We start from the raw sequence: 24,906 nt of genomic DNA, 5'->3' as shown, positions 1-24,906 counted from the left end.
TCATCTTCTATGTGTCTTAATTTGTCACCTCTGACGTAGTCAATAATCACATCAAACAGTTCTGGTTCACTAAGGGCCGCAAGGTCCTCAGCGTCACTCTCATCCACTGCGCTGGCAACAGTTAGTAGCTGATTAACATTCAAGGCTAATAGTCTCTTTTGGATCTTGAAAATCAAAATCGTGGAGTTGTGGGAGCCATCGTTAGACCCTGAAGCCTCTCTTCTCTGAAGAACGGACAGCACTACAGTCTTCCCTGAAGCTTTAGGCACAGGTTCTCTTTGTAGCAGCTCCCACTCTGCCCACTAGCGGCACGTATCCCAGACGAGCCCCCAATTGTAACCGGCCTCAGGCCTAGGGGATACCTGGGTCGGTCCAAAGGCGTCACAGGCAGGTAGCACTGTGAACGACGAGGAAAAGACGACACGAGACAACCGTGTTAATCAGCTTCACACAGCGGCATTTATCACAACTGCGCATGCGTGAGCTGAGCCTACATCGCCTTCCTCTGTTCCATTCACAGGCGCGTAGCGCCCTCTTCTGACTTGGTAGTCTAATCAAATAACATACAGTAACGGAGGTCGTTTCTAACCCCCTACAATACCGTGGCTTTCCATCCCCGCTGTTGCGCATCCACTGCGAGTTCTGTGTAGCGCAGCTTCTTGCGCTCATAGGCCTCTTCAACAGAGTTTTCCCACGGGACTGTGAGTTCTGCGATGTAGACAGCCTTGAGTGACAGGGACCAGAGCACCAAGTCTGGTCTGAGGGTGGTGGCTGCAATCTCCGCTGGGAAAACCAATTGCTGGCCAATGTCAATCCGCATCTCCCAATCGCGGGCCCTGGATAGCTGTCCAACTATTGGTTTGGCAGGAGGATGGTTGGGCTTTTTCTATCCCTCTCGAATGAAAATCAATGGTGCTGTGCTGGACGTGGTGGCTCTCATTGGCAAGGAGTTGATGAGTTCCTGGAGTTCGACAGAGGTCACAGGTTGGATCTTCACCATACCATTGGTGGAGGTTTTTTGGAGATGGGAGCACATCATTGATAGCTCTGATGATGAAGCTGATGTTGCTTGCCTCCATTTCCCAGAGATCCCTCCAGCTGAGCTTTCTCTTCTCCAGGCCTTCCCACCTCATCCATTGTCCCTGCTTAGCAAGAGAGACAGCCTGTGCAGTTTCCATTGGCGGCACACCTCTGCCATCACCATTTTCCTTCTTTTCGATGTTGAAGCCTTACGCCAAGAAGTTTTGTTTGTAAGGCCGAACCCCCCTCTTCCTAGCTGAACGTGTCCCACAATGTCGCAGTGCCTTAGGGCTGCTGAGGCCTGTTGCACTGCAATGGATGGCGTCCATTTCCGTCCAGTTGAACGGAACCCGGTCGTAAGTCGGATGGTATCTGTAGTGAACAAGAGAACGTATTAAAGACAGCGTGAATGAGCAAGCCTGTATGAGGTAGATGTCTGTCCAGGTGCACTTGATCACTTGGTGGGACTCTACCAAGTTGCACCTGTGGGAGGGGAGGTTTGCAAGGACACTCTTTTATCATGTTTAATTCAGCATTTATGTATAAGGTTAAAGGAGAAAAAATGCATAATGTGTTGATACGGATAAAACAAGCGTGTCCATATGTCTTGAATATGTACATATTATTGAGCCTTTTTTTGTGGATTGGCCGTCATTCTTCAATTCATGTCAATTTTTTTTTGTCACCACTATTGAAGAAGGTCTGAGGGGTCTGTGAGGGTGGCTTTTTGTATGTGAAGGGGGAATGTTTGCCACTATTTTGCAGGGCACCTGTCATTTTAAGAGCTTGTATTTTATTTCTTGTTCACATCCTGTTTCTTTCACCACACAAATGCAAAAGCGACCTTCGCCTCATAAGAGGTTGTTTTAAGAACAAAAACTAACATTCTTCTATGCCACCTTCTTCTAATTCTAATTCTTCTAATAATAGACTGCCCCCCTGGATAAAGAAACTGGACAGAAAAAGAAAGAAGAAAGGAGGCTGACCGAAGGAGAAAGCAAAAATCATGACTTCCCATTGCCAGCGGGGCGGGAGATTTTATTACGTACTTGCATCCCTCGACCAGCACCGTATTCCAAGTCTCTTCCTCAGCGACTTTTTTGTGTATTAACCAGAGATGAATTCAGGCTTGTTGGGGCCTTCTCCTCTGACACATCTTTCTTTTAAGTCCTCAAACTACAGCATAACAATGAGGTTTTTTTCATGCACAATTGTGACTAATGTACCTGATATTGCATATCAATACCTGTAACTATAATATACTATGATCTTTTCAGGGCGAAAAAAGGAAAGGAATTATTTTCAATGTAAATCATAGAGACCTGCTTTATATGTATGTGTTATTAATGTATTATAAAATCTAACATTAACATTTATTAAAGCCTCTGTCTTCCACATCAGCTTTTGTGTCTACTTCATTGTAACTTTTATTGCTAAAATGAGGCAAATAATCCGGCCAAAGAAGGCAAGGATGCTGGGGACTTTTAGCAACACCGCCGAGCTGTGGAATACCTGCACCTGCATATGCAAAGCAACACAACTTGGTCTGACATTCTATCCCTGCTGTTTGATAGACATGGTGTGTTTTAAGTGTGTGCTTCAGTACTCGCTGAATCTGTGTTTCAATCTTTTGGGATTGTGTTTTATGACCAAAAGTGATAGTTATTATGACCTTCTCTTTGTCTGTTTCAAATATCAACAATGAATCCAATTAATAACAATAACTTCAAGTGTGTATGAAGTACAGTAATAGATATTAGTACATCAGGGTAATCGAGGTGATCTACTGTTGTGAAGAAGGAGGGGTGTATGCTATTATTTTTGCCATGAATGTGTTTTGAAATGTAAATACACTGTACTTTCTGACAATGGACATGTCCATTGTCAGAAAGTAGTTACATTTATTTGTGGTACATTGTACATTCAGTTATTTTATTTTATAACTGTGGTACTTTGGAGGACATGAAGGTAGCTGGTGTGAGAGAAGAGGATGCACAAAACCGGGATAGATTGAGGACATTGATTCGCTGTGGGACCCCTGAAGGGAAAAGCCGAAAGGAAAAGAAGAACTGTGTGGTACTGTCAATGTTTGCGATTGTTTGATGACATATGTTTGTATATGCACTGCCAATTAAAATAAATATGCATTTTATTTATTTTATAAACAAATGTATAAATCCAATAAAAAAATCAAGCTTGTCACACTTTCACGTCAAAACAATTTCGCATTTTAAACTTTGCACGACTCAAATAAAAGAAAAGATGTGAAGACAAGGCATTACAAAACAATTCAATTGTAAAACTTTTAATTTATTGCAATGCATATAAACCCCTTGGTGTTCTATACGTTGTACTTGAGCAAAAATCGAAAGAAGGAACACTTCGCAAAAATCGAAAGAAGGAACACTTCTTTCGATTTTTTATTTCATGAACGTAACATGCTGTCCTGTGCTTTTTTTTTACAGCAGCAAAATTAATAAAGGAAGACGAAAGGAAAGAAGTAGAAAGAAAATACTGGAATTGCTGGAAAGGTGGCCATTTTGGCGGCGCTATCTTGAAGTCAAAAGAACAAAGTGATGACGACGACGACAACGAGGAAGAGGCACAAAGGGGACGTGGAGGGGGATAGAAGAAGAAGAAGAACGAGAAAACGAGAAGAAGAAAGAGAAAAAGATAGCAAAAACGAAGAAGAGGAAAACGAAGAAGTTGACAAGGACGAAAATAATTTCAAGGATATTAGATCGACGTGAGGGACGAAAATTAGAACAAACCAGACATTACGACGACGAGAAAGAATAATAAGATGTGGAAAATGTCGAGCTCCAATTTGCTATTATGGCGACTATGGACATCAAAGGTAACATTTGTTTCACTCTCACAAAGTACTCTACATTCATTCATAATAATAACATTTAATTATCAGACGCCTGTCAGAACACCCACGGACACTTTACAATTAAAACAATAAAACCATAAATAAACGATAAATAATAAAATATCAGATTTAAACTCAACCGTAACTACTATATCATAATTGGCATTTGATATTTCCTACAAATCAGCTTCAGTTTATCAACGCTTTAACTCCGGGTACTGCACTTGGGGTAATGTGAAGGCGAGCAAGCAAGACATTTTACCTGGCGTTAATTGTGACATGGTATAATTAAGAGTTGACAAGCGATGACGCCAGCAACACTGACGCTTTATGTGCGGAGCTCATAATTTCCTGATGTGTGCGTGTGTTTCAGTGACGAGCGGTGAGATTCATGGCTGGTGAGGCACTGACGTCATCATAGTCAGATTTACAAACATATAAACTCTACAGAGTAGCTTGTTCACCATTTGATTGGCAACAGTTAACATGTTTTGTTTAAAATGTCATGTCAGCATTCTTTATATACTGTATATACAAACTAGCATCGAAAAGAATAATTAAAAAAAACGTTATCGTGTTACCTTTACTTGTAAATGAAGTCCATGCGCCGCTTCTTCTGAAGAAAGGCATCGATAACATCTTTGTAGAAGCCTTCCTTATCTTTCTTCAGTTTTAAAAGTCTCTCTGTCTCAATGGAGATCACTGCCAGTGAAGAAAGTCGTCCTTGACCAGTCCTGTTGCGACTGTATGTTTCAGTCTTTTCAGTGCTGAGAATGACAATCTCATCTACTTCTACAGCAACAAATGGGGCTGCACCGATTTCCTTTTTAATGTCAATTCTAATGACATCACCAACTGCTTCAATTAAATCGTTCTGTATTCTGTTTGACAGGCCAAAAAATACAGTGGATGTCTCCACATGTCTCGCTAGCCTGCCATCTTTCTCAGCGAAAGCATAGTTGCCAAGATTAGCAGAGCCTTTACTTTCATCATTTCCACGAAATGCCAGCTGTTGTTTGGCAAGAAAGCAGGTGGCATTGATGAGATCTTTTAAAATCTCCCAGTTCTCCTTCACCTTAGCAATGTGGATGCTGATGTTGAGTCTTCGCTGTTCATCCAAAGCCAACCTGGACATCCCGAATGTTTTAGCGCGATTTGACTTTGAATGTGCGCGGTCGACCGCTCATGTTTGATGAGGCTCCGTTGTAAATTTTTTAGGTTGCAATATCCCATTTGAGTCCAGACATTGTCATAAGTTGAGAACAGAAGGCAGGAGAAGCAGAAAAGGTGGTTTCTTGCTGGACATCCACACAGCCAGCCTTTTCGTGTGTACCAGTCCGTCTGAAAAGAGCGAGTATTCTGTCCCGTTGTCTGAAGCAAACCTTTTAGCTCTGGTGTTGGTCTTCCTTTAATTATTATCTCCTGCTTCGATTGAAAGTCCAGTTTAGAAAATTCTTTCAATTTATATATGTAATCCTCCATTCTGAAAATGAGGCCAAGCAACACGAAAAAATGACTGGAGGGTTGCACTTTACTTGCTAACTGTTTACTGTAGCTTTCTGTCTCTAATTCTATTATTCTGCAGCCGTGGAGTCACAAGTATCTCTGAAATCACAAGCGCCACCTGTCATGAGGCGGGAGAACTGTGTGGCTCACCTACGCACAGTTTTGACAAAAATAAAATGAAATAAACACTGTAGTACAGTGTTTATAATGTACAGTGACTGTACATTATATACACCAGCTAAACTGTAGAAATTTAGTTCATATACTAAACGTGTTTGAACGCTTTAATAGCGATATGCAGAGGGACAGCCGCAATGTAATGTCACTGCAGAGCAAGCCAGCAGTTAGCATAGTCATTGCGCAATCCATGGTGAGGCTCAGCCGGCTGCTGCCTCACCGCTCGTCTCTACTTAGTATTATAACGGTAAATGTGAAAATTCATCGATTTTGAAAAAATTCCAAAAACGGTGAAGTTAAATGGACAAGAACTTTAAATTACAAATCACTAAATACATATAACAGTTTAATTTATTTTTTCATTTGATATTTCCATGATAGGTTTCCATGATGACAGGTGAGGCACTGCCTCACCTGCCTCCCCTGACTGCACGTCACTGGTGTGTTTTCATGTTTATACCAAGGCTTCGGTTCCAACTTCAGCTCACACATTGTCATAAAGACAAACGACTCAGCGTAATAACTGACGATTGTCATGGAGTTGAGTTGTGGAGAAAGCTGCTCATTCTTCGCCATCCAAGATTCTTGCTGTGGTGATGAGTGGTGGAGTGATTGGTGTGTTTTGTGGTTAGATGATTGTTTCCGGGAAGGAAATTGCGATCACCTCAGGTAGAACAATTGCTGAGGTCTGACCTGATCTGTGTGCTGCCCAGATTTACTGCTTTGAAATGGTTTAAAACGTAATTGAGGGTGTGTCATCTGGAAGAGCCCTGGTACCTGTGTGTGCTTTATTTAATCTGATCTTATTTTCATTTCGGCTTTTCCCTACAGGGGTCGCCACAGCCAATCAGTATCCTCCATCTTCAGTGGTGTGATTCGTATGTTTGTTTTGGCCAAGCTTTTACGTCGGATGCCCTTCCTAACACAACCCTCTGTATTTATCCGGGCTTGGGGCCTCCACAATAAGACACTTGCTTATGTCCCCTTGTGGCTACAGAACAAGCAACTCTATGAACTTAATAAAGATGAAGATGCTTGACAAAAGTCAATGATAGCAAGGATAATAAAATGTGTTGATAGCACTGCAGATTGATTTAATGTGATCATCTATGTACAAATAAAATAAACTGAATCGGTTGAACCGTCTTATGACCTTCTCACAGCTTGCGATTGAGCATCATAAACACCAAGGCAGTACGAAATCTTTTCCTTTCGGCTTTTCCCCTCAGGGGTCGCCCAGACCCCATGCCCCACCCTATTTTATCACAAACTCTGATCTTCTTTTCCTTTCGGCTTTTCCCTTCAAGGGGTCGCCACAGCAAATCAGTGTCCTCCATCTTTAGAGGTTTGATCCGCAACAATTTTGGGAAAACTGACTTCGATCTTATAGGCAACACTTTAGCACCAAATTTGTTAAATCAATACATTACATTGAATTCCTCAGATTAAAGTAGGCTACAGCATCTTCAGAAACAAATGCATCACGCCAAATAAATTGAAGAAATTAGGGGGGAAGTTGTTGTTTTTTTTTTTTTGTCTTGGAACTCTGTCGTTCAGGCCATTTTTGTCCAGTCTCTTTCTTATGAGTCATGAACACTGATGTGGTCTGCGGTTCTTTTGGTGTTGTTGTGAGGTCTTTGTGACCACTTGGGTAAGTAGTCACTCCGCTCTTAGGGTCATTTTGGTTGGTCGACCACTCCTGGGAAGGTTAATCACTGTTTCATATTTTTGCCATTGCTAGATATTTGGATTTTTTGTTTCCCTTTTAGACTTTAGACTTCATTTAGACTACACGTGTCAAAGTCTTGGCCCAGGAGCCAAATCTGACCCACCAAATCATTTTATTCGGCCCGTGAAAGGAAATCAAGCATGACAAGTGCCACGATGCTAGCTAAAGTACGAACTAAAATTTCAAATTGTCCCATGTAAATCACAATTAGTCATTGTTCTTGACTTCAGATTTTAAAACTACAGTAAAGTCTCGTTATATCGATACTCAAGGGAGTCCGAAAAAATATCGATATAACCGGGACTATCGATATATCCGACCCTGTTTGCATGTAATTTTCTCCGTGCGTGCATAGAAATAGTATCGATATAACCGGGACTATCGATATATCCGATATCGATATGACGAGACTTTACTGTAGTTATACATGAATTTTGGTGCATTCTGTATGTAATGTGTGGGGGAGATGAAATATAATGGTTTCCCAAAATTAATAACGGCCCTCAAGATGAAACCGCAAGTACAATGTGGCGCCACCATGGTAAAAAATGAGTTTGACACCGCTGATATAGACCTTCCTTTATTGCTGCATTTTGTAATTGTGCTATCTTGGACTAATATTTACATTTGTTTGATTAACTGAAACATTTTACGTGTGACAAACAACAAAAACAAAAAAATAAATACATAAACATAAAGAAAGCAGGAAGGGGGCAAACACCTTTTCAAACCGCAATATATTTTTCGATTACGTACATAGTGTAGACCGTGCAGATAACATCCAATCACTTTCATTGTCACAAAAACGATCACCTTCAATCTACGCTGGCACATGGCCTGTATCACCAGGCTGTATATCTAAAGACGAGATCAAAAAAGGGGTCTGTCATAGACATGCTAATTTGATTATGAGCGTGTTTTCAAGTGAAAGATAACTCATTCTATGTACTAAAACAGTGGTTCTCAAACTTGAGTCATGGGACAAGGAGAAATAATTTACAATTAATACATACTTTTCTCATTATCCATCCATTTTCAAAGCTGCTTATTAGTCGTCAGCATGCTGGAGCCCGTCACAGCTGTCTTCGGCCAGTACACCTTGAACTGGTTGCCAGCCAATTTTGGGCCACACATGGATGAACAACCATTTTTGCTCACAATGACTCGAAGGGTTGAAATACTTTTTCCTCCCACAATATGCTGCCTTTCCTTGTTAGATTTACAGTATGTTGGTTCATTAGTCCAGGCTGCAATTTTTTTCTTGGATTACATTCAACTTTGTGCTAAATTAAAATCACACGATGTTTGACTTATTTGTGCTTTTTTTGTAGCATTTCCAGGTGGAGAACTGTGGGCTCCTGATGACCCGCGTGTCGGCGTTGTGCACCACTCAGAAAGACGAGACTATAAAGACCACAGAAAAGAGTATGTAGGAAAATTAAATATCTTTGAAATAGTTATAGTGGTTGCATGCAGTTGAGTATTTTGTTAGTTTGCAGTCTTATTTGAGAAAAATGTCAGGTGTGATGTGTGATAGAAGGGTTTCAGCTAGGATGAAAGGAAACGTGTATAAAACAGTGGTGAGACCAGCCATGACGTTTGGACTGGAGACAGTGCCACTGAAGAAAAGACAGGAAGCAGAGCTGGAGGTAGCAGAGCTGAAGATGTTGAGGTTTTCTTTGGGAGTGACCAGGTTGGATACGATCAGGAATGAGTATATCAAAGGGACAACTCATATTAGAGGCTTTGGAGAGAAAGTCAGAGAGGCGAGACTGAAATGATTTGGACATGTTCAGAGGAGAGAGAGTGACTATATCTGGAGAAGGATGCTGAGCCTTGAACTACCAGGCAAGGGACCGAGAGGAAGACCAAAGAGGAGGTTTATGGATGTTTTCAAAGAGGACATGAAGGTAGCTGGTGTGAGAGAAGAGGATGCACCAAACCGGGATAGATGGAGGACATTTCGCTGTGGCGACCCCTGAGGGGAAAAGCCGAAAGGAGAAGAAGAGGAGATAATCTTGGTATACAAACTATTTTTCCGGAAACACACGGAGCGCCACAATGATGTGACGTGTCGTTCGCGAAGGACCCAGTTCTTTGAGCTCTTAACAAGGAGCTGGAAATGGCAGCCAACTTTTTTTTGTCCTCCATTCCCTGCCCCCAGTCTTCGGTTAAAGCCGCACGTGATTGGTCAAGGTCCGTGTTATAGGAGGATGGGGACACACGCAGCAGTACACACGCAGCAGTGAGCGGGGGGAGGGCTTACAGAAACACACACACACGAAAGGGAGACGACATAGCTTGAAACAAAAAAACAAGTGCAAAAGAAAAAACAAAAGTGAAATGGTGAGAAAATGGATGGAAAACAGTGAAATTTGGTTAAAATATCCCATCAATCAGGCTTCACATATAACCCGCACAAGCCATCTGTACAATTTGAAGAGAACATACAAGCAAGGGAACCACCTATTAATGATGTTTCTAGTGTGTCTGCCTGCATCAATTGCTGTTGCAATATCACATCCTCTAAGATGTACAACGCAGACCTCCTTGAGACACTGACACATCAAGCCATCAATGACCATCACAAAGGTCAATTAAACAACTTTATTATACAGTACAGTTTATTTCTTTAATTACAATACCATAGCACATGTATTATAGATAAAATAAGGTATATTATGTGTCGTTTAAAGGCTTTTTTAGCTGAAAATTATGTTTTGTGGGGACCTGGGAAAGGAGTATTCTCACTTTACTGTTTCCTATGGGAAATTAATGTTTGGAATACATACTTTTCGCCTTACACACACTTTATGGGAACCAATGAAGTTCGTGAGCCAAGGTATCACTGTACTGTAATCCCAGTAGATGTTTTGGCCTATGTTACACAAGAAGTAGAGTGGGACCTTGGCTTATGAATTTAATTGGTTCCCAGACAGAGTGTGTAAGGTGAAAAGTGTGTATCACAAAAATTAATTTCCAATAGGAAACCATTAAAATGAGAATAATCTGTTCCCAGGACCCCATAAAACATAATTTTCGACTTTTCGACTTTCGATTGTGACATTTTCTAAGCCTTAAAGGACAACCTACGTCACTTTTTTGTTTCTTAACTGACATCAGAAAAAGTATTATAGCATCTAAAATACCCCAAACACACTGTATGATATTTTTATTCAAATGCAAAACACCAATAACATTGACTCAAAGTCAAAATGACTCAAAGTGTCCAAAATCTGCAAAAAAATTGAGCTGCGAATTGGGCATTTTCAGAAAGTCCCGCCCCCAGTTAGTGACGTCATGCCAAGACGTCTTGCATTGCTGGAGAATCAAAACAATGGTTTCAGATTAGGAGAATATGCTTTCTTGTCACACATCCAGTTATTAATTTGATTCAAATAGTTCTGAAGAGGAAAGCATACATGTTTGCAATGGATTAAAAAAGTCCTTCCGTGTCATTTTGAGGCATCTGGACTACAATGTATCGTCCCAGAAGAGGCAGAAAAAATGGCGACCAGCTCCCGTGAGGAATGAATCAGCCCGTTTCCACAGGCTGACAAATACCCTCCATGGAGCTTGGTCGCGCTCCTCTGGCGGCTCTTGGGTGCAACGCGAGGTCCCCAGACGAAACAAGTACTGCAAAATACATTGACTTGATGGAATGAACGCTACAATGCGTCTTTTTTCAGTCAGGGGAGTTCCTTTAGTGACATCACGTACAGACTCGTCACCAACTCAAAAACAAGACTTCCTGAATATTCAGCGCAAGTCTTAAAACGTGAAATATAGCTATATGCGGTGGAATCTTATTAAAATACGCTCAGTAGAAGTCATTTGAAGCCATTTTACAAATTATTGACACAACTTGTCCAGAGACGTCGATTGTCCTTTAAAACTACACAAAATATACCTTATTTCATGTATAATAAATGTGCTATAGTATTATGATTAAAGAAACTGTACTGTACAATAAAGTCATTTTATTTACCTTTGTGATGGTCGTTAATGGTTTGATGGAATGGAGTGTCCTGTTTCCTCAGCATTAAACACTTGATGAGGAACGTAACCTTCTTTCACCATCTTGAGGAATGATCCCTTGTAGGTGCTTTCTCTGTGATTATTGTATCTAGCTCTTCATCAATTGTGATCTGTTTAGCTAGGTTGATAGCTTTTTGCATCAAGTGTACAGATGACTTGTGCGGGTTATTTGTGGAGCCTGATTGATGAGATATTTTAATTGTTTTCTATCCATTTTCTCACTATTCTCACACTGTTACACTTTTGTTTTTTGTTTCTAAGCTCTGTCATCTCCCTTGTGTGTGTGTTTTCTCTCTCTCTGTCTGCCTGTCTCTTTAATGTTTAACCCCTCCCCACACTGCTGGGTTCTTGACCAATCACGTGGCTTTAACCAAAGACGCTATTTTGTTTTTTGGGAGAACGGCCTCACTCTCTCTCTGTCTGTAACCCCATCCCGCACTGCTGCTTTCTTGACCAATTACGTGGCTTTAACCGAAGACTGGGGGCGGGGAATAGAGGACAAAAAAAAAAAGTTGGCTGCCATTTCCAGCTCCTTATTAGGAGCTCAAAGAACTGGGTCACACACATCACTCATTGTGGCAGCTCCGTGTGTATCCCGAAAAATAGTTCGTATGCCAAGGTAAAATGTTCATAAATGTAACGTTCGTAAACCGAAAAGTTCGTAAGCCAAGGGGTTCGTAAACCGAGGTTTCACTGTAGATGCAGCACACAAAAATGTCTGGTAGTTAATAATGCGCAAAAAATCCAATTTTTGCGAGTCTCCCGAAGTCAAATAAACAAATACAGGTAACATACGACTTACGACCGAGTTCCGTTCCAACCAAACGGTCGTAAATCAAAATGGTCGTAAGTCGAAATCCATTTAAAATGTTGAATAAAGACTCGGAGGCTAAATGACTCGCCAACTCCCCCCTTTGGAAATGAAAATAGTATCGTAATAAGCAGTATTATAAATATAACCAATATCGATATAACGAGACTTTACTGTATTACACTTGGTGTCTTAACTGTGTTGCACGGAAGTATTGCTCATGACGGACATTGAGCTCAGGGATGGAGTGTGGCGTTGTTCAACTGTTACATTTCCTGAGCTATCACCGTGACAGTGGCTTGGAAAAAGCTGTGATCTCTGATATAACCGGAGTTCACCCAAAGATACATAGCGTTATCTGGGAGGTGGATGTCCCTCTGTATACTTTTCTCCATTTTTGCTGATTGTCAATAATGATCATGGCGGGGAGGTCAGAGCCAAAGATCATTTGTGCAGTTATGGTGACCCAAGATCCAAAGACCCTTTGTGCAGTTATGATGACCCGCCGGAGTTTCTACTTCACAGTAAGTGAAGTATTCCCTGCGCACACCGTTATGGTGCTGGTGAAGATGCTTTCAACGCAACTTCTATAGGCCTGGGTGAATGGTCTGTCAGGCCTTTTTCAAGAGGCTGATTAAGTGCATCCTCTGCCCTGGCTGTTTTCATTTTGGCAGCAGGTATATTGCCCAGCTGAAGTTCTCTGTGATATGAAGGATAAGTAATTGGTAAGTCTGTTCCACCACAGGCTCGTGAGGTGAGGGGCTGCAGAAGTGGGCTCGCCCCCTTGTCCACAATGAGTTCTTTTGTTTTGTCTTATCTCGAGACAAGGTCATTGTCCTCACCACAAACCGAAGAAAAAAATCATGTCACCGCATTGAGACCTGTCTTCTTACCTTCGTTCTTACCATTGGTGTTCTGTCCATGAGTAAGTCCAGCATTCAGTTTTGGGTGGTGTAGGTACTCCGATATTGACCAGCTGTCAGCTCTATTGGGTTGATGTTATTACCGTAATTGTAGTGCTATCATCCAGAAACAGTAGCTGTGTGTAGGTGGTGTTACTGTCTAGTTGTTGGAAAGTGGAGTGAAGTACCATTGCCACTGCGTCATCCACTGATCTGTTGGGGCGGCGGGCGAACTGATACGGTTACACTCATAGTCAGGAAACACAGAGTTGATTTTCACAACACTTTTTCCCAGACACTTTTCAACAGCAGTTATGAATGCCGTGGGTTTGAAGTCATTCATTGTTCTTAAGCTTGTTTTCTTTGAGACCGGCTGTGTCACAGAGGAGTTGAAGGGGTGTGCTCCAGTTTTCTATGAGAAGGAGATGAAGATTGCTAGCATAGGCTCGTATACACCTCCGCCAGCATCGGCCCTCTAGATTCTTGATGACATTTTGTCATGTCCCATAGTCTTGCGAGGTTTTACCTCTCTCAAAGCTCTGAGCACCGATGTACGCGCGTCACCTGGAGTGAGAGACTCTTCTGTTTCTATTAGCTGCTCTCTTAGTGTAAGCCCTCTTGCCATACACACACACACACACACACACACACACACACACACACACACACACACACACACACACACACACACACACACACACACACACACACACACACACACACACACACACACTAACTCCAAGCCCAGCCTGCAGTTTGTTGAACTTTGTGACTCCTGTGCACCATTCCTCTTGACATGAAGTGTATTCCACCCCCTTTTGATTTCCCTGGCAGTTTAGTTTCATGGATGCTCAGTGGAGACGTATGCCGGATAGGTGTAACCTGGCATCCAGGTTGCAATCGCTGAGCCAGATTTAGGTGAAGCCGACTGTAGCAGAAGGTGTAAATTGGTGTCAAACTCATTTTTTGTCGTGGGCCACATTTTAGTTAAGATTTCCTTTCGAGGCCGTTACGAAGTTGGGGAAGCCATTAGAACAGGGGTCTCAAACTCCAGTCCTCGAGGGCCGCAGTCCTACATGTTTTCCATGTCTCCCTATTGCAACACACCTGAGGCTGTGTTGCAACAGGTGTGTTGCAACAAGGAGACTTGGAAAACATGTAGGACTGTGGCCCTCGAGGACCGGAGTTTGAGACCCCTGCATTAGAATGTTTCAACTCCTCTACATCTTACATACAGAACATGCAACAAATTAATGAATACGTACTTTTCCAATATGAAGTCAAGAATAATGACTGTTATTGTGGTTTACATAGGACAATTTGAAATGTTGGTTGACTTTATAGCAAGCATCATGGCACTTGAGATGCTTGATTGGCTTTTGCGGTCTGAATAAAATAACGTAGCAGGCCAGACCTGGTCCCGGGCCGTGACTTTGTCACCCATGGTGTAAAGGTTTTGTTGGTACTTGTGAGGAAAATATGTTCAATATTCTTGTTTTGTCAAAAATGTAAATTAGCAAGATAGATCAATGGAAGAGGGTTTTGAAATCCACATCGCATCATAGCTTGACTAGCAGGCCAGATTACCCTTCAGCTTCAGTGGGACATCTCTATGCTCGGCACATTTCTGCCAAAAATGTAGTTTCTTAAAGTGTGCTTTCACTTTCTCTTTACTGTATTGTACTCTTGAACTACCCATAAAACAAAACACGGGTAAATATATTTTCATTTTAAGGCTGAAACACATTAATTCTATTTACATGCATTTAATGTGAAATCACTTTGTTTTGCAAACGTTTCATATCACAAATGAAGGGGGTGTAATGAACAAAGATTGTGAAAAGAAGTTCCATTGTATGTCATGCCTTATTTTTCATTTTTCTTTTTTGCTCATCAGCAAATCATACAGATGAGAGAGCAACCCTACTAACATACAAGACACCGGTTTCTTTCCCTACGAGGGTTTTGAACAACGGAGCTTTTTCAACGCAGCCTCTGGGAATGGCAATATCAGTGTCCACAGGCAAAGTAGTGGAAGCATTGCCTGTCACTGGTAATATCAAAATAACATGTACAAAACAGGAATCCTTGTCTTATCCAGCCCCTCAAAATATTGATACTGTGTTTATCACAGATGCATGTTCTCCTGTGGCAGATGATGCTTTTACACCAGCTCCAGCCCCAGGTCACGCAGCCACAACCAAGACACTCTATTCTAAACAATGTGAACAACCAAGGGCTAAAATCACATCCTCCTTAGCCAGCGACTCTTCTGATTCTGACTCTGATTCTGAGTCTGATTCTGAGTCAGAAAATGACAACAACCTTGAAACTTCGACCTCTGTGCAAGACGTCCCAGAATTCCGAAAGATTACACAAATAAAATCTCAACACATCACATCCAAAGAAAACGGTGATGCTAATAAATCTAATAAGAATATTTTAGGAGAACGTGAGGCTAGGATTGCCTCTGATACCTTGCCAGCAGAAACTACACACAAAGAAGCATTTAAAAATACCATGGATAGACAAAATGTTTGTACTGTTGAAGTCCTCATAGACTCTGTCCCACGACTCCGGGATGTGCCAGAACATCCATCAAATACCAGTGACACTGAATTCAAATCTAAAGCAGGTTCTTCAGAATTAATTGCACGTGTCATATCTCCCACTGTAAGGGTTGAAGTTTCAGCAGTTAAAACTGTGATTGAGGTTTCATCACCTGGGCAGGATCCATCTGATAGTTTTGTAGAAATCACAGAGCCTGTGCATCCTGAAGTGTCTGCAAATACCGCACATTTGCATCTAGAGGATGAGTCTCTCCTTCAAGGAAATGTGCCCCTGAGCGGAACTGCTACTGTGCAAATGGGTGGTGTTCTCCCCTCTGGAGCAGCCACTGATGTTGCAACCACGATTCCCACAGCATCGCCGCATCCGAGTGAGCAACTGCACCCAGAACTCCAGACCCAGACTCCATATGAGGGTAAAATGACAGCCTCCAACCCTGTAGCCCAGGGGTGTCCAAACTACGGCCGGGGGGCCATTTGCCACCCTCCATCTATTTTTCAGTGACACATGACATTACCAATACAAATAAAGTGAAAATAATGTGTGTGTGTGTGTGTGTGTGTGTGTGTGTGTGTGTGTGTGTGTGTGTGTGTGTGTGTGTGTGTGTGTGTGTGTGTGTGTGTGTGTGTGTGTGTGTGTGTGTGTGTGTGTGTGTGTGTGTGTGTGTGTGTGTGTGCGTGCGTGCGTGCGTGTGTGTGAACATATATATACAACATTACTGTTCCGCCCCCACCACCCAAAAAAAACAAGAACCGGTAATTTGGAAGAAAAACGCTCAACACCGCAAACACGCAAAAAAGGCACAGTGAAATTGCGTTGATCAAACAGGAGCAATTCGATCGCGTACACTCAACAACTTGTGCGTGGTTTTTGCTGTGGGAAACAATTTTTGGGTACCGTTAAAGTGATCCCACAGAAATGACACATTACCGGAAACGATCGTTATGGTGAAACCATCATGCATGCTTTTGTTTCTGTCAAAAAGACAAATAATTTTAAAGTTTCTCTCTTGTCCCTTACATTTTAATATATGGCCCTCAAACGAAAAGGTTTGGACACCCCTGCTTTAATTAACCATTCTTCTGTATGGATCTCTCAGACCATATATGAGTATTTATCTCAATATATACGGTTAACTAATTAGTGGCTGAACTTCTATGTCTTATGTGGGCTGGCCATACGTACTAACTCATTTCATCTCATTTTCATGCTTTGTTCTTCATTGCTTTGATGCGACTTGTTCAAATGGTTCAACAGGTTTGTTGTATTGCCTTGTTTTGGATGGCATAACTTGCCTCCTCCAATACTGGGCATACTGCTTGGGCAGGAACTTCTCTTGTTTAAATTCCTTCATTTTCGGAAGCCCTGGCTGCCCTTCAGCTGCGCATATAAAGCTGTACATTTGGTCATTTTGCAAATACTGTTACGTTATGTTTACTGCTTTTATTTATGGGATGAATCTCTTGACGGCAAATCAAAGTTAGAAGGACGCCTGCAGTTGTGCACACCGAAATGTATGACAGATATTTTATAAGCTCAGAGCTTGTAGTAGGTCACAGAACATGAGGAATTGTGTTATTGAACCAATGCTCTGGGAGGTGTTTCTTAAGATAAGGTCAAAAATGGCACCAAATTCCAAAGTCAAATCAAATTAATGGACTTCCTTTTAATGGTATGACTCTAAAACACTTTTTAGTAGGTCTAGGGTAGTGACGATATATGTCTCACAATAAGATTTTCAACTCGGGTGTTTTGTTCAAAATATATAGGGGGTCCGCCATTTGAGGGGAATAGCATAATAAAGTGCCAGCGTGATTTTTTTGTTAAGCAGATCTGATGTGGATGCAAAGTTTAAACACATTTTCGCCTATCGTAGCTTATGACCAAGGGTCGGCAACGTGAGTCGTTGAGAGCTGCTGTGTTGCCATCATATAGTTAGATTTTTTTATTTTATTTTTTCCATGTTGTTTTCAGACATTGAGAGATCAAATTTGAAGTCAACCTGGTTAATCATCAAGGACAAGGAGGCAAAAGTTTGACGTCCGTGCAATAATGGGCCGAAATATTACTTGAAAATACTCCAAGCTCACTTTCTGCACGTGTTAGGTTTTGGATACCAATTTTTTTTTTTAAATAATGATTATTTGTTTTCTTTACCTCTGAGGGTGCAACAGGTACCTGCCAAGTTTTCATGTCAAAGGTCAAACTTCCCCGGACAGGGCTCAGGACAGGCTGAAATGGAAAAACCTTTTTAATAATAAACAGCCTCACTTGTCACAGCCCAGAGTATATTCATCAGGAATGTCAACGAGGACCACAACATCCCATGTCATTGTACTCACCTGACATATTTGGTAGGGAGCATTGGAAGTGAATGTTTTACCTGATGTGGTAGGCTAAACATCTTCCATTGGTGGGAATCTTTGGAGAGATTACTGCTCATGATATTGCTGGTCTTATTTGGTTGGGCAAGTATTATATCCATCCATCCATTTTCCGTACCGCTTATTCCTCATTAGGGTCGCGGGGGGTGCTGCAGCCTATCTCAGCTGTCTTCGGGCACAAGGCGGGGGACACCCTGAATTGGTTGCCAGCCAATCACAGGGCACACAAAGATGTACAACAGTCACACTCACACCTAGGGACAATTTGGAGGACTCCTAGTGAATAACACTTCTTTAATCATTCCTAATCTTGACAAACTATAATCTAATGTATAAAACACAACAAGTAACATTTCACACTACCTTGTATTCATTTTGGGAGGCCCGGTAGTCAAGTGGCAAGCATGCTGGCTCACAGTGCAGAGGTCATGAGTTCAAGCGCTGATCCGACTGTTGAGGCAATTTGCTGTATAGACACATTTTAAACATCTTTTCTATTTCTTTATACATATTTTTTTTCTGTCAGGACGTCAAATCCTGTCCGTCTTTATAAAATCTCTCCCAAACAGCTCTCTCTCTCTCTCTCTTCTCCCCTCGCGCCTCGACCATCTGCGCGAGCTCCATTATGTGCCGTCCCAAAAATTAAAGAATCATTTTGTTCTTACTTTTGATTCCTGCTTCATTAATAATGGCCCTAACACCGACCTCCCTGTGTGGAGTTTGCATGTTCTCCCCGGGCCGGTGTGGATTTTCTCCGGGTCCTCTGGTTTCCTCCCACATTCCAAAAAACATGCATGGCAGGCTGATTGAACACTCCAAATTGTCCCTAGGTGTGAGAGTGACGGGTTGTTTGTCTCTGGGTGCCCTGTGATTGGCTGGCAACCAAATCAGGGTGTCCCCTGCCTGGTGCCCGAAGACAGCTGGGATAGGCTCCAGAAACCCCCAAATGAGGACTAAGCGGTACAGAAAATGGATGGTGTATTCATTATTTGCTCATAAATATTTTGCCTAAAACCAAGTAGAAGAAATGCTTATAAAACTCACGGCAAAATTGAAGACAAGAAAATCTCACAAGCATCGCATATTTGTGAATAATGACCATTTGTAACCCCACACACACACAACAACAACAACAATGTCCCGCTCAATCAAGTAAAGAACACACCATTCATGTCACGACATTTCACTTCAGCTCTCTCACAGTATCGGACTCAGCGATCATGTCTACAAGCCCTATCCAATTACAGGACATGTTTTGCATTTATCGCTATAATGTCCTCGAATGTTAGTGGACTGTGACTTGAATGAGCAAGTAGTGAACAACTTGCTGGTAGCAGATGCAGTAGCGGCTTAGCTTCGAAAGAGCAGTGCGTCTAGTAGTGTTTGAATTATGAGGGTCTTCAAAGTCAGCTTTATTGTCAAATATGCTAATATGTATGTATGTCTTGTTACCATGTATAGCATAATAACTGATTTAATTGTATTAGAATTATGGCATTGACTTTTTAAAGGGGAGGTCACAGTGCTTGACTCAGTATCGCGTCCGCCACACAGTACAGAGGCCATGGGTTTTTATCCTCTTTCATTTTATCCACTTTGCTTTCCTTTTCAGAGTCAGCAACCACGGTACATGCTGAGCCACAAGAAGCTTTTGACAACAGCTTGTACCGAAATTACGAACACCACAGCTACACTACATATACATTTGCAGACATGGATGTAGAGATGGCAAAGTATCGTCTCCCTCAGCCTACCTCTGGAAGACCCTCGCCTCGACACTAGAGGACCTCTGCTGGCCACACACAGAAACACGAGCAATATATAAATATATAATAAAAATTCTGTATCCGTATTGAATGTGTCTGGTTTCATGAGTTTGGGCACAAAGAATGAATAATGGGAAAATAAAATGCTTAATTATAGCTTCCCTTGTTGACAAATTCACATGCAGTATTTAACACAATGTGTGTGTGCGTGTGTTTCTGTTTGCAATGTCTGCTGTTTTGCGGGCGAAAAGGGGGGCCCACTTGATAAAAATGTCACAAATCTACTTGTATGAATGACTGTCTTAAGTTTAGTGACATTTAACTGTTGAGAAAGTTAGATTGTATCCTCATTTTATGTAATGCTGTAATACTGAACTGATCTGGCAACCTCGCCACGACGCGACATCACATGACTTGACAGCGATAAAAGCCAGTTTGTGTGTATGTATATGTTTTGGACTTCTCGTACGACGGTGAACGCAGCGGTTGCTGTCTGGCTCCGGCAAATAAATATCCTACTTGTATGATCTAAACAAAAGGACCTTCTCGACTCTTTATTCTCCCAAATGCATCGCGAAAGCGCTGAAGATCTCAACAGGTTATGGGCCCAGGAGTCGTTTGGGAGATAAAGTGAAGCCAGAAGTGTATCCAGACTTGAAAGAGCGGTGAGCAAACGAGGCTATCGCTAACAGGCTAAAAAGCGGTCAAGATGGATCCTGGAAGGGCAAGCAGGCACCTTCGACTGGCATTCGACGGAGATGAAGATAAGTACGAGATATGGGAAACAAAAATGCTCGGACATTTTCATTTATTGGGACTAAAGAAGACCGTGCTAAGCGAGCCGGCGACGAGTTCCGATATGGCGACGGATGCAGAGAAAAATGCCGATGCGTATGCCGAATTGATAAATATGCTTGATGACAAGAGCCTCTCACTAATAATGAGAGATGCACCTGATGATGGAAGAAAATCTTTGAAGATATTGAGAGAATATTATGCCGGGAAAGGAAAACCGCGGATAATAAATCTGTACACCACGCTCACGTCGCTTCAAAAGAGGAACGATGAAAGTGTTACAGACTATATCATCAAAGCCGAAACCGCCATCACACCACTCCGAAATGCAGGTGAAACTTGTTGCCATGGTATTAAAAGGACTGCCAGCAAGTTTCAAGCCATTTGCAGTCCATGTAGCGCATTCAAATGATGAAATCAAGTTTGCGGATTTCAAGACGAAGCTACGGAGTTTTGAAGCCACTGAGAAATTGAACACTGAGTCAGGGGACAGTGTGATGAAGACACAGGGTCAGAGTGGACGACAAATCACCAAAACCAACACCCGTGACAGCACAGTGATGACACAAGCATAGTGTGTTTCAAGTGTGGGATCAAAGGCCACAAAGCAAGAGAATGTCGACAGAAGACATGGTGCAGTCATTGCAAAAGCAAGACACATAAAGACGCAACGTGCAGGCGTAAGGACAAGGGCAGACGAGATGACGCCAGTAAAGCGTTAGAAGATGGCGACACCGACAACGCGCTCAAGATGAAGGACGGCGAGGCTAGATCCAGGGAGCAGTTGCGTCACGACATCAGAGAGCGAGGATTGATGGTGGACACAGGAGCCACTTCGCATATCATCACTGACGTGAACATGTTCAAGAATTTCGACAGCACGTTCAGACCAAAAAGACACTGCGTGCAGCTGGCGGACGGCACACAATGCAGCGGAGTCGCACATAAAAGGGGAGATGCTGAGGTCTCTTTGATTGACATCAAAAGACATAGACATAAAGCAACGCTGAAGGACGCTTTATACATTCCAAAAGCTTTATACATTGCAAACGGGAACAAGGTCTTACATGATTATTTAACCGATAATGAGTATAAGCAAAACCCAGGTGATTATTGTATGTATGCCAAAGAGTCAAGAAGTGACAAGGTAATCAAAATCATATGGGACAGTGATTTCATTATTGATGACTACCAATACGCAAAAACAATTGTGTTTAAATGTGAAATGTGTAAGACAGAGTTCACCTGTGTAAGACAGAGTTCACATTGTTCTGTTTATCTTGGTTTACATTACAGCAAACTGAGTATAAGTGGGGGTGTTGAGAAGTTAGATTGTATCCTCATTTTATGTAACGCTGTAATACTGAACTGATCTGGCAACCTCGCCACGACGCGACATCACATGACTTGACAGCGATAAAAGCCAGTTTGTGTGTATGTATATGTTTTGGACTTCTCGTACGACGGTGAACGCAGCGGTTGCTGTCTGGCTCCGGCAAATAAATATCCTACTTGTATGATCTAAACAAGAGGACCTTCTCGACTCTTTATTCTCCCAAATGCATAGCGAAAGCGCTGAAGATCTCAACATTAACCGTAGGAAATTCCCCCTTTCCCTCTCAAACATTCACTGCGGTCAAGCCAGCCTCCACTCGCAAAATCGAAGTCAAGTGAGCCGCCACTTCAATTGACGAAATTGTGCATTACGGTAGTCTGCGGCAGGCTAACGAGCGTCGTGGGTCACCTTCAAAATAAAAGTGCACGAGTGCATGCCTGGCAGTGGTTTGGATGTAAATAAACAAAAAATATTTAAAACAAGCGGTTTATTGGCTGTCATGTAAGGATCACGTTCACCTAAAAGGAATAGAACTCTCAGAACAGTGCCAAGACGCGTTCTCAAGTGGGGAGAGACAAAGTAGTTGTAATAATAATAATACGTATGTTTTATTCATAAGCGCCTTTCAAAACTCTCAAGTACCTTTCAAAGTACCCAATCACACTTTACTACAATTAAAAATAAAACAAACACCATCATAGTTGAGTGCATGCTGACATGTTATTTTTCATACATTTTTAAAAACGTCTAAATGGGAAAATCTTCGATAACCTTTGACCAAATCAACACTGGGGGAAACGATAGCACTTTTCAGGGGCCTTATATTTCGAAATAAAACATCAGCTCTGTATCGGGGTGGTCTGGTTGGATAGCTGGGGTGCTTTAGTTTCCTCCAGTGTTGATTTGGTCCAGGGATATCGAAGATTTTCCCATTTAGAAGTTTTTAAAAATTGACAAAAAATACCAACATGTTGCATTGGAGTCAGGAAAGAGTTCAGATGACACTTTTCAGAGGCCTTCTATTCCAAAATAAAACATCTGATCTGTATTAGAGTGGTCTGGATGGATAGCTGGGGTGCTCTAGTTTCCCCCCAAAGGTGATTTGGTGCAGAGATATCGTAGATTTTCAGATTGAGATTTTTTTTTTTTAATTGACAAAAAATACCCACATGTTCCCATGCATTGGAGTCAGGAAAGAGTTCAGATGACACTTTTCAGAGGCCTTATATTTCTAAATAAAACATCAGATCTGTATCGGGGTGGTCTGGATGGATAGCTCTGGTGCTTTAGTTTCCCCCAGTGTTGATTTGGTCCAGTGATATTGAAGATTTCCCCATTTTAAAGTTTTTAAAAATTGACAAAAGATACCAACATGTTCACATGCATTTGGAGTCCGGATAGAGTTCTGATGACACTTTCAGAGGCCTTCTATTCCAAAATGAAACATCAGATCTGTATCAAAGTGGTCTGGATGGATAGCTGGAGTGCTTTAGTTTCCCCCAGTGTTGATTTTGTTCAGGGATATCGAAGAATTCCCCATTTAGAAGTTTTTAAAATTTGACAAAAAATACCAACATGTTCACATGCATTGGAGTCAGGAAAGAGTTCAGATGACACTTTTCAGAGGCCTTCTATTCCAAAATAAAACATCAGATCTGTGTTAGTGTGGTCTGGATGGAGATAGCTGGGGTGCTCTAGTTTCCCCCCAGTGTTGATTTGGTGCAGAGATATCGAAGATTTTCAGATTGAGATTTTTTTTTTTTCAAATTGACAAAAAATACCCACATGTTCACATGCATTGGAGTCAGGAAAGAGCTCAGATGACACTTTTCAGAGGCCTTATATTTCGAAATAAAACATCAGATCTGTATTGGGGTGGTCTGGGTGGATAGCTCTGGTGCTTTAGTTTCCCCAGTGTTGATTTGGTCCAGGGATATCGAAGAATTTCCCATTTAGAAGTTTTTAAAAATTGACAAAAAATATCAACATGTTCACATGCATTGGCGTCAGGAAAGAGTTCAGATGACACTTTTCAGAGTCCTTCTATTCCAAAATAAAACTCAGATCTGTATCAGATGTGGTTCAGGGATATCGAAGAGTTTTCCAATTTAGAAGTTATAATAATAATAATAATAATAATAATAATAATAATAATAATATATTTCATTTATAAGCACCTTTTAAAACTCTCAAGGTCACTTTACAGTCACAGGATCAGTTTGTCTGGCTGAGCAGCGGCAGCCACACGAACAATATCAATATGTTGAGAACGCATCTTGGCACTGTTCTAAGAGTACTTATTCTTCCTAGGTCCTAGGAGAACGCGATCCTTGCCTGACAGCCAAGAACCCGCTTGATTTAGATATTTTTTGTTTGTTTGAATTCGTTGTATTGCTTTTATTTTGAAGGTGGCCCACGTCGCTTGCTCGCTCGTCGCAGACTACCGTAATGCACAGAGCTGTCAATCGAAGTGCCGGCTCACTTGACTTCGATTTTGCGAGTGTAGGCTGGTTTGACCGCAGTAAACATTCAGGTATCATTGTCCTGTTTTACTCTTTGCCCTATTGTGCTTTAGTTTTAGTCCTTTTCAAGGAATGAAAAAAACCACGAGTTCCACGGCCAATAAAATGTTTGGTTAAAGATTCCATTTTTTTTTCAATGAAATATACAGTACTGTTACGAGATAATGAGTACTGCACATTTCTAGTGAATTATTGTAGCCCAGAAATTGGCATACATTTTTGAAATCCCGAGCTATTACTATTTGATGTATATTTCCAATATAAATTAGTGCTGTTTTTGTTTATTAGCATCGACTGTAATATGCAAATCAACAACCTAAATGCACAATAGTTAAAGAACACTGACAAACCAATCGGAGATTGTTTTTGGGCAGATTAAACTTCGACAGTGCAGGGGCAGTCAAGAGTGCTGCGCAACGTCATTGACCGCCCACCTTATAAATATTAATGTTCTAAACGTCCCTGCGTGATCATACG

At 41.6% G+C, this 24,906-nt stretch overlaps 2 protein-coding genes across 9 annotated transcripts in view; both read left to right on the top strand.

Annotated features, from left to right (window-relative positions):
* rab3gap1 (RAB3 GTPase activating protein subunit 1) overlaps positions 1–2,420 on the top strand; it is a 52,969-nt gene extending 50,549 nt beyond the window's left edge. For 4 of the 6 annotated variants that reach the window (XM_089003293.1, XM_089003291.1, XM_089003294.1 and 1 more), the window contains one exon: positions 1,951–2,420. In XM_089003293.1, coding sequence (XP_088859419.1) covers positions 1,951–2,187 — 237 coding nt within the window. In that variant the 3' untranslated portion in view covers positions 2,188–2,420. The remainder of the gene's footprint in view (positions 1–1,950) is intronic. The other 2 variants (XR_016115864.1, XR_016115863.1) reach the window with 2 other exon arrangements.
* Positions 2,421–3,616: 1,196 nt separating this feature from the next.
* Positions 3,617–19,862, top strand: ndufv3 (NADH:ubiquinone oxidoreductase subunit V3). Of its 3 annotated transcripts, XM_089002557.1 has the most exons (5): positions 3,617–3,877; positions 8,639–8,732; positions 14,956–15,111; positions 15,193–16,041; positions 19,623–19,862. In XM_089002557.1, exons 1-5 carry the CDS (start codon positions 3,824–3,826, stop codon positions 19,790–19,792), a joined length of 1,323 nt encoding a protein of 440 aa, XP_088858683.1. In that variant the 5' UTR covers positions 3,617–3,823; the 3' UTR covers positions 19,793–19,862. The 3 variants fall into 3 exon arrangements, with proteins under 3 accessions (XP_088858683.1, XP_088858684.1, XP_088858685.1); XM_089002558.1 differs by lacking the exon at positions 14,956–15,111 and having other exon boundaries at positions 3,624–3,877; positions 15,982–16,041; XM_089002559.1 differs by lacking the exons at positions 14,956–15,111; positions 15,193–16,041 and having other exon boundaries at positions 3,632–3,877.
* The last annotated feature ends 5,044 nt before the right edge of the window (positions 19,863–24,906 follow it).

This window comes from Hippocampus bargibanti, linkage group LG08 (assembly GCF_051943395.1).
Source record: "Hippocampus bargibanti isolate YZ-2025 linkage group LG08, ASM5194339v1, whole genome shotgun sequence".
Classification (NCBI taxonomy): Eukaryota; Metazoa; Chordata; class Actinopteri; order Syngnathiformes; family Syngnathidae; genus Hippocampus; species Hippocampus bargibanti.
The sequence above is the reverse complement of the archived record's forward strand: the minus strand, read 5'-3'. Positions and strand labels throughout refer to the sequence as shown.

Excerpts from the sequence above, each read along its gene's own strand:
- ndufv3 (XM_089002557.1), top strand. The coding sequence starts at position 3,824 with ATGTGGAAAATGTCGAGCTCCAATTTGCTATTATGGCGACTATGGACA. Across the intron at positions 8,733-14,955 it reads TATAAAGACCACAGAAAAGA|CAAATCATACAGATGAGAGA; the intron begins GTATGTAGGAAA and ends TTTGCTCATCAG. Across the intron at positions 15,112-15,192 it reads GGAAGCATTGCCTGTCACTG|ATGCATGTTCTCCTGTGGCA; the intron begins GTAATATCAAAA and ends TGTTTATCACAG.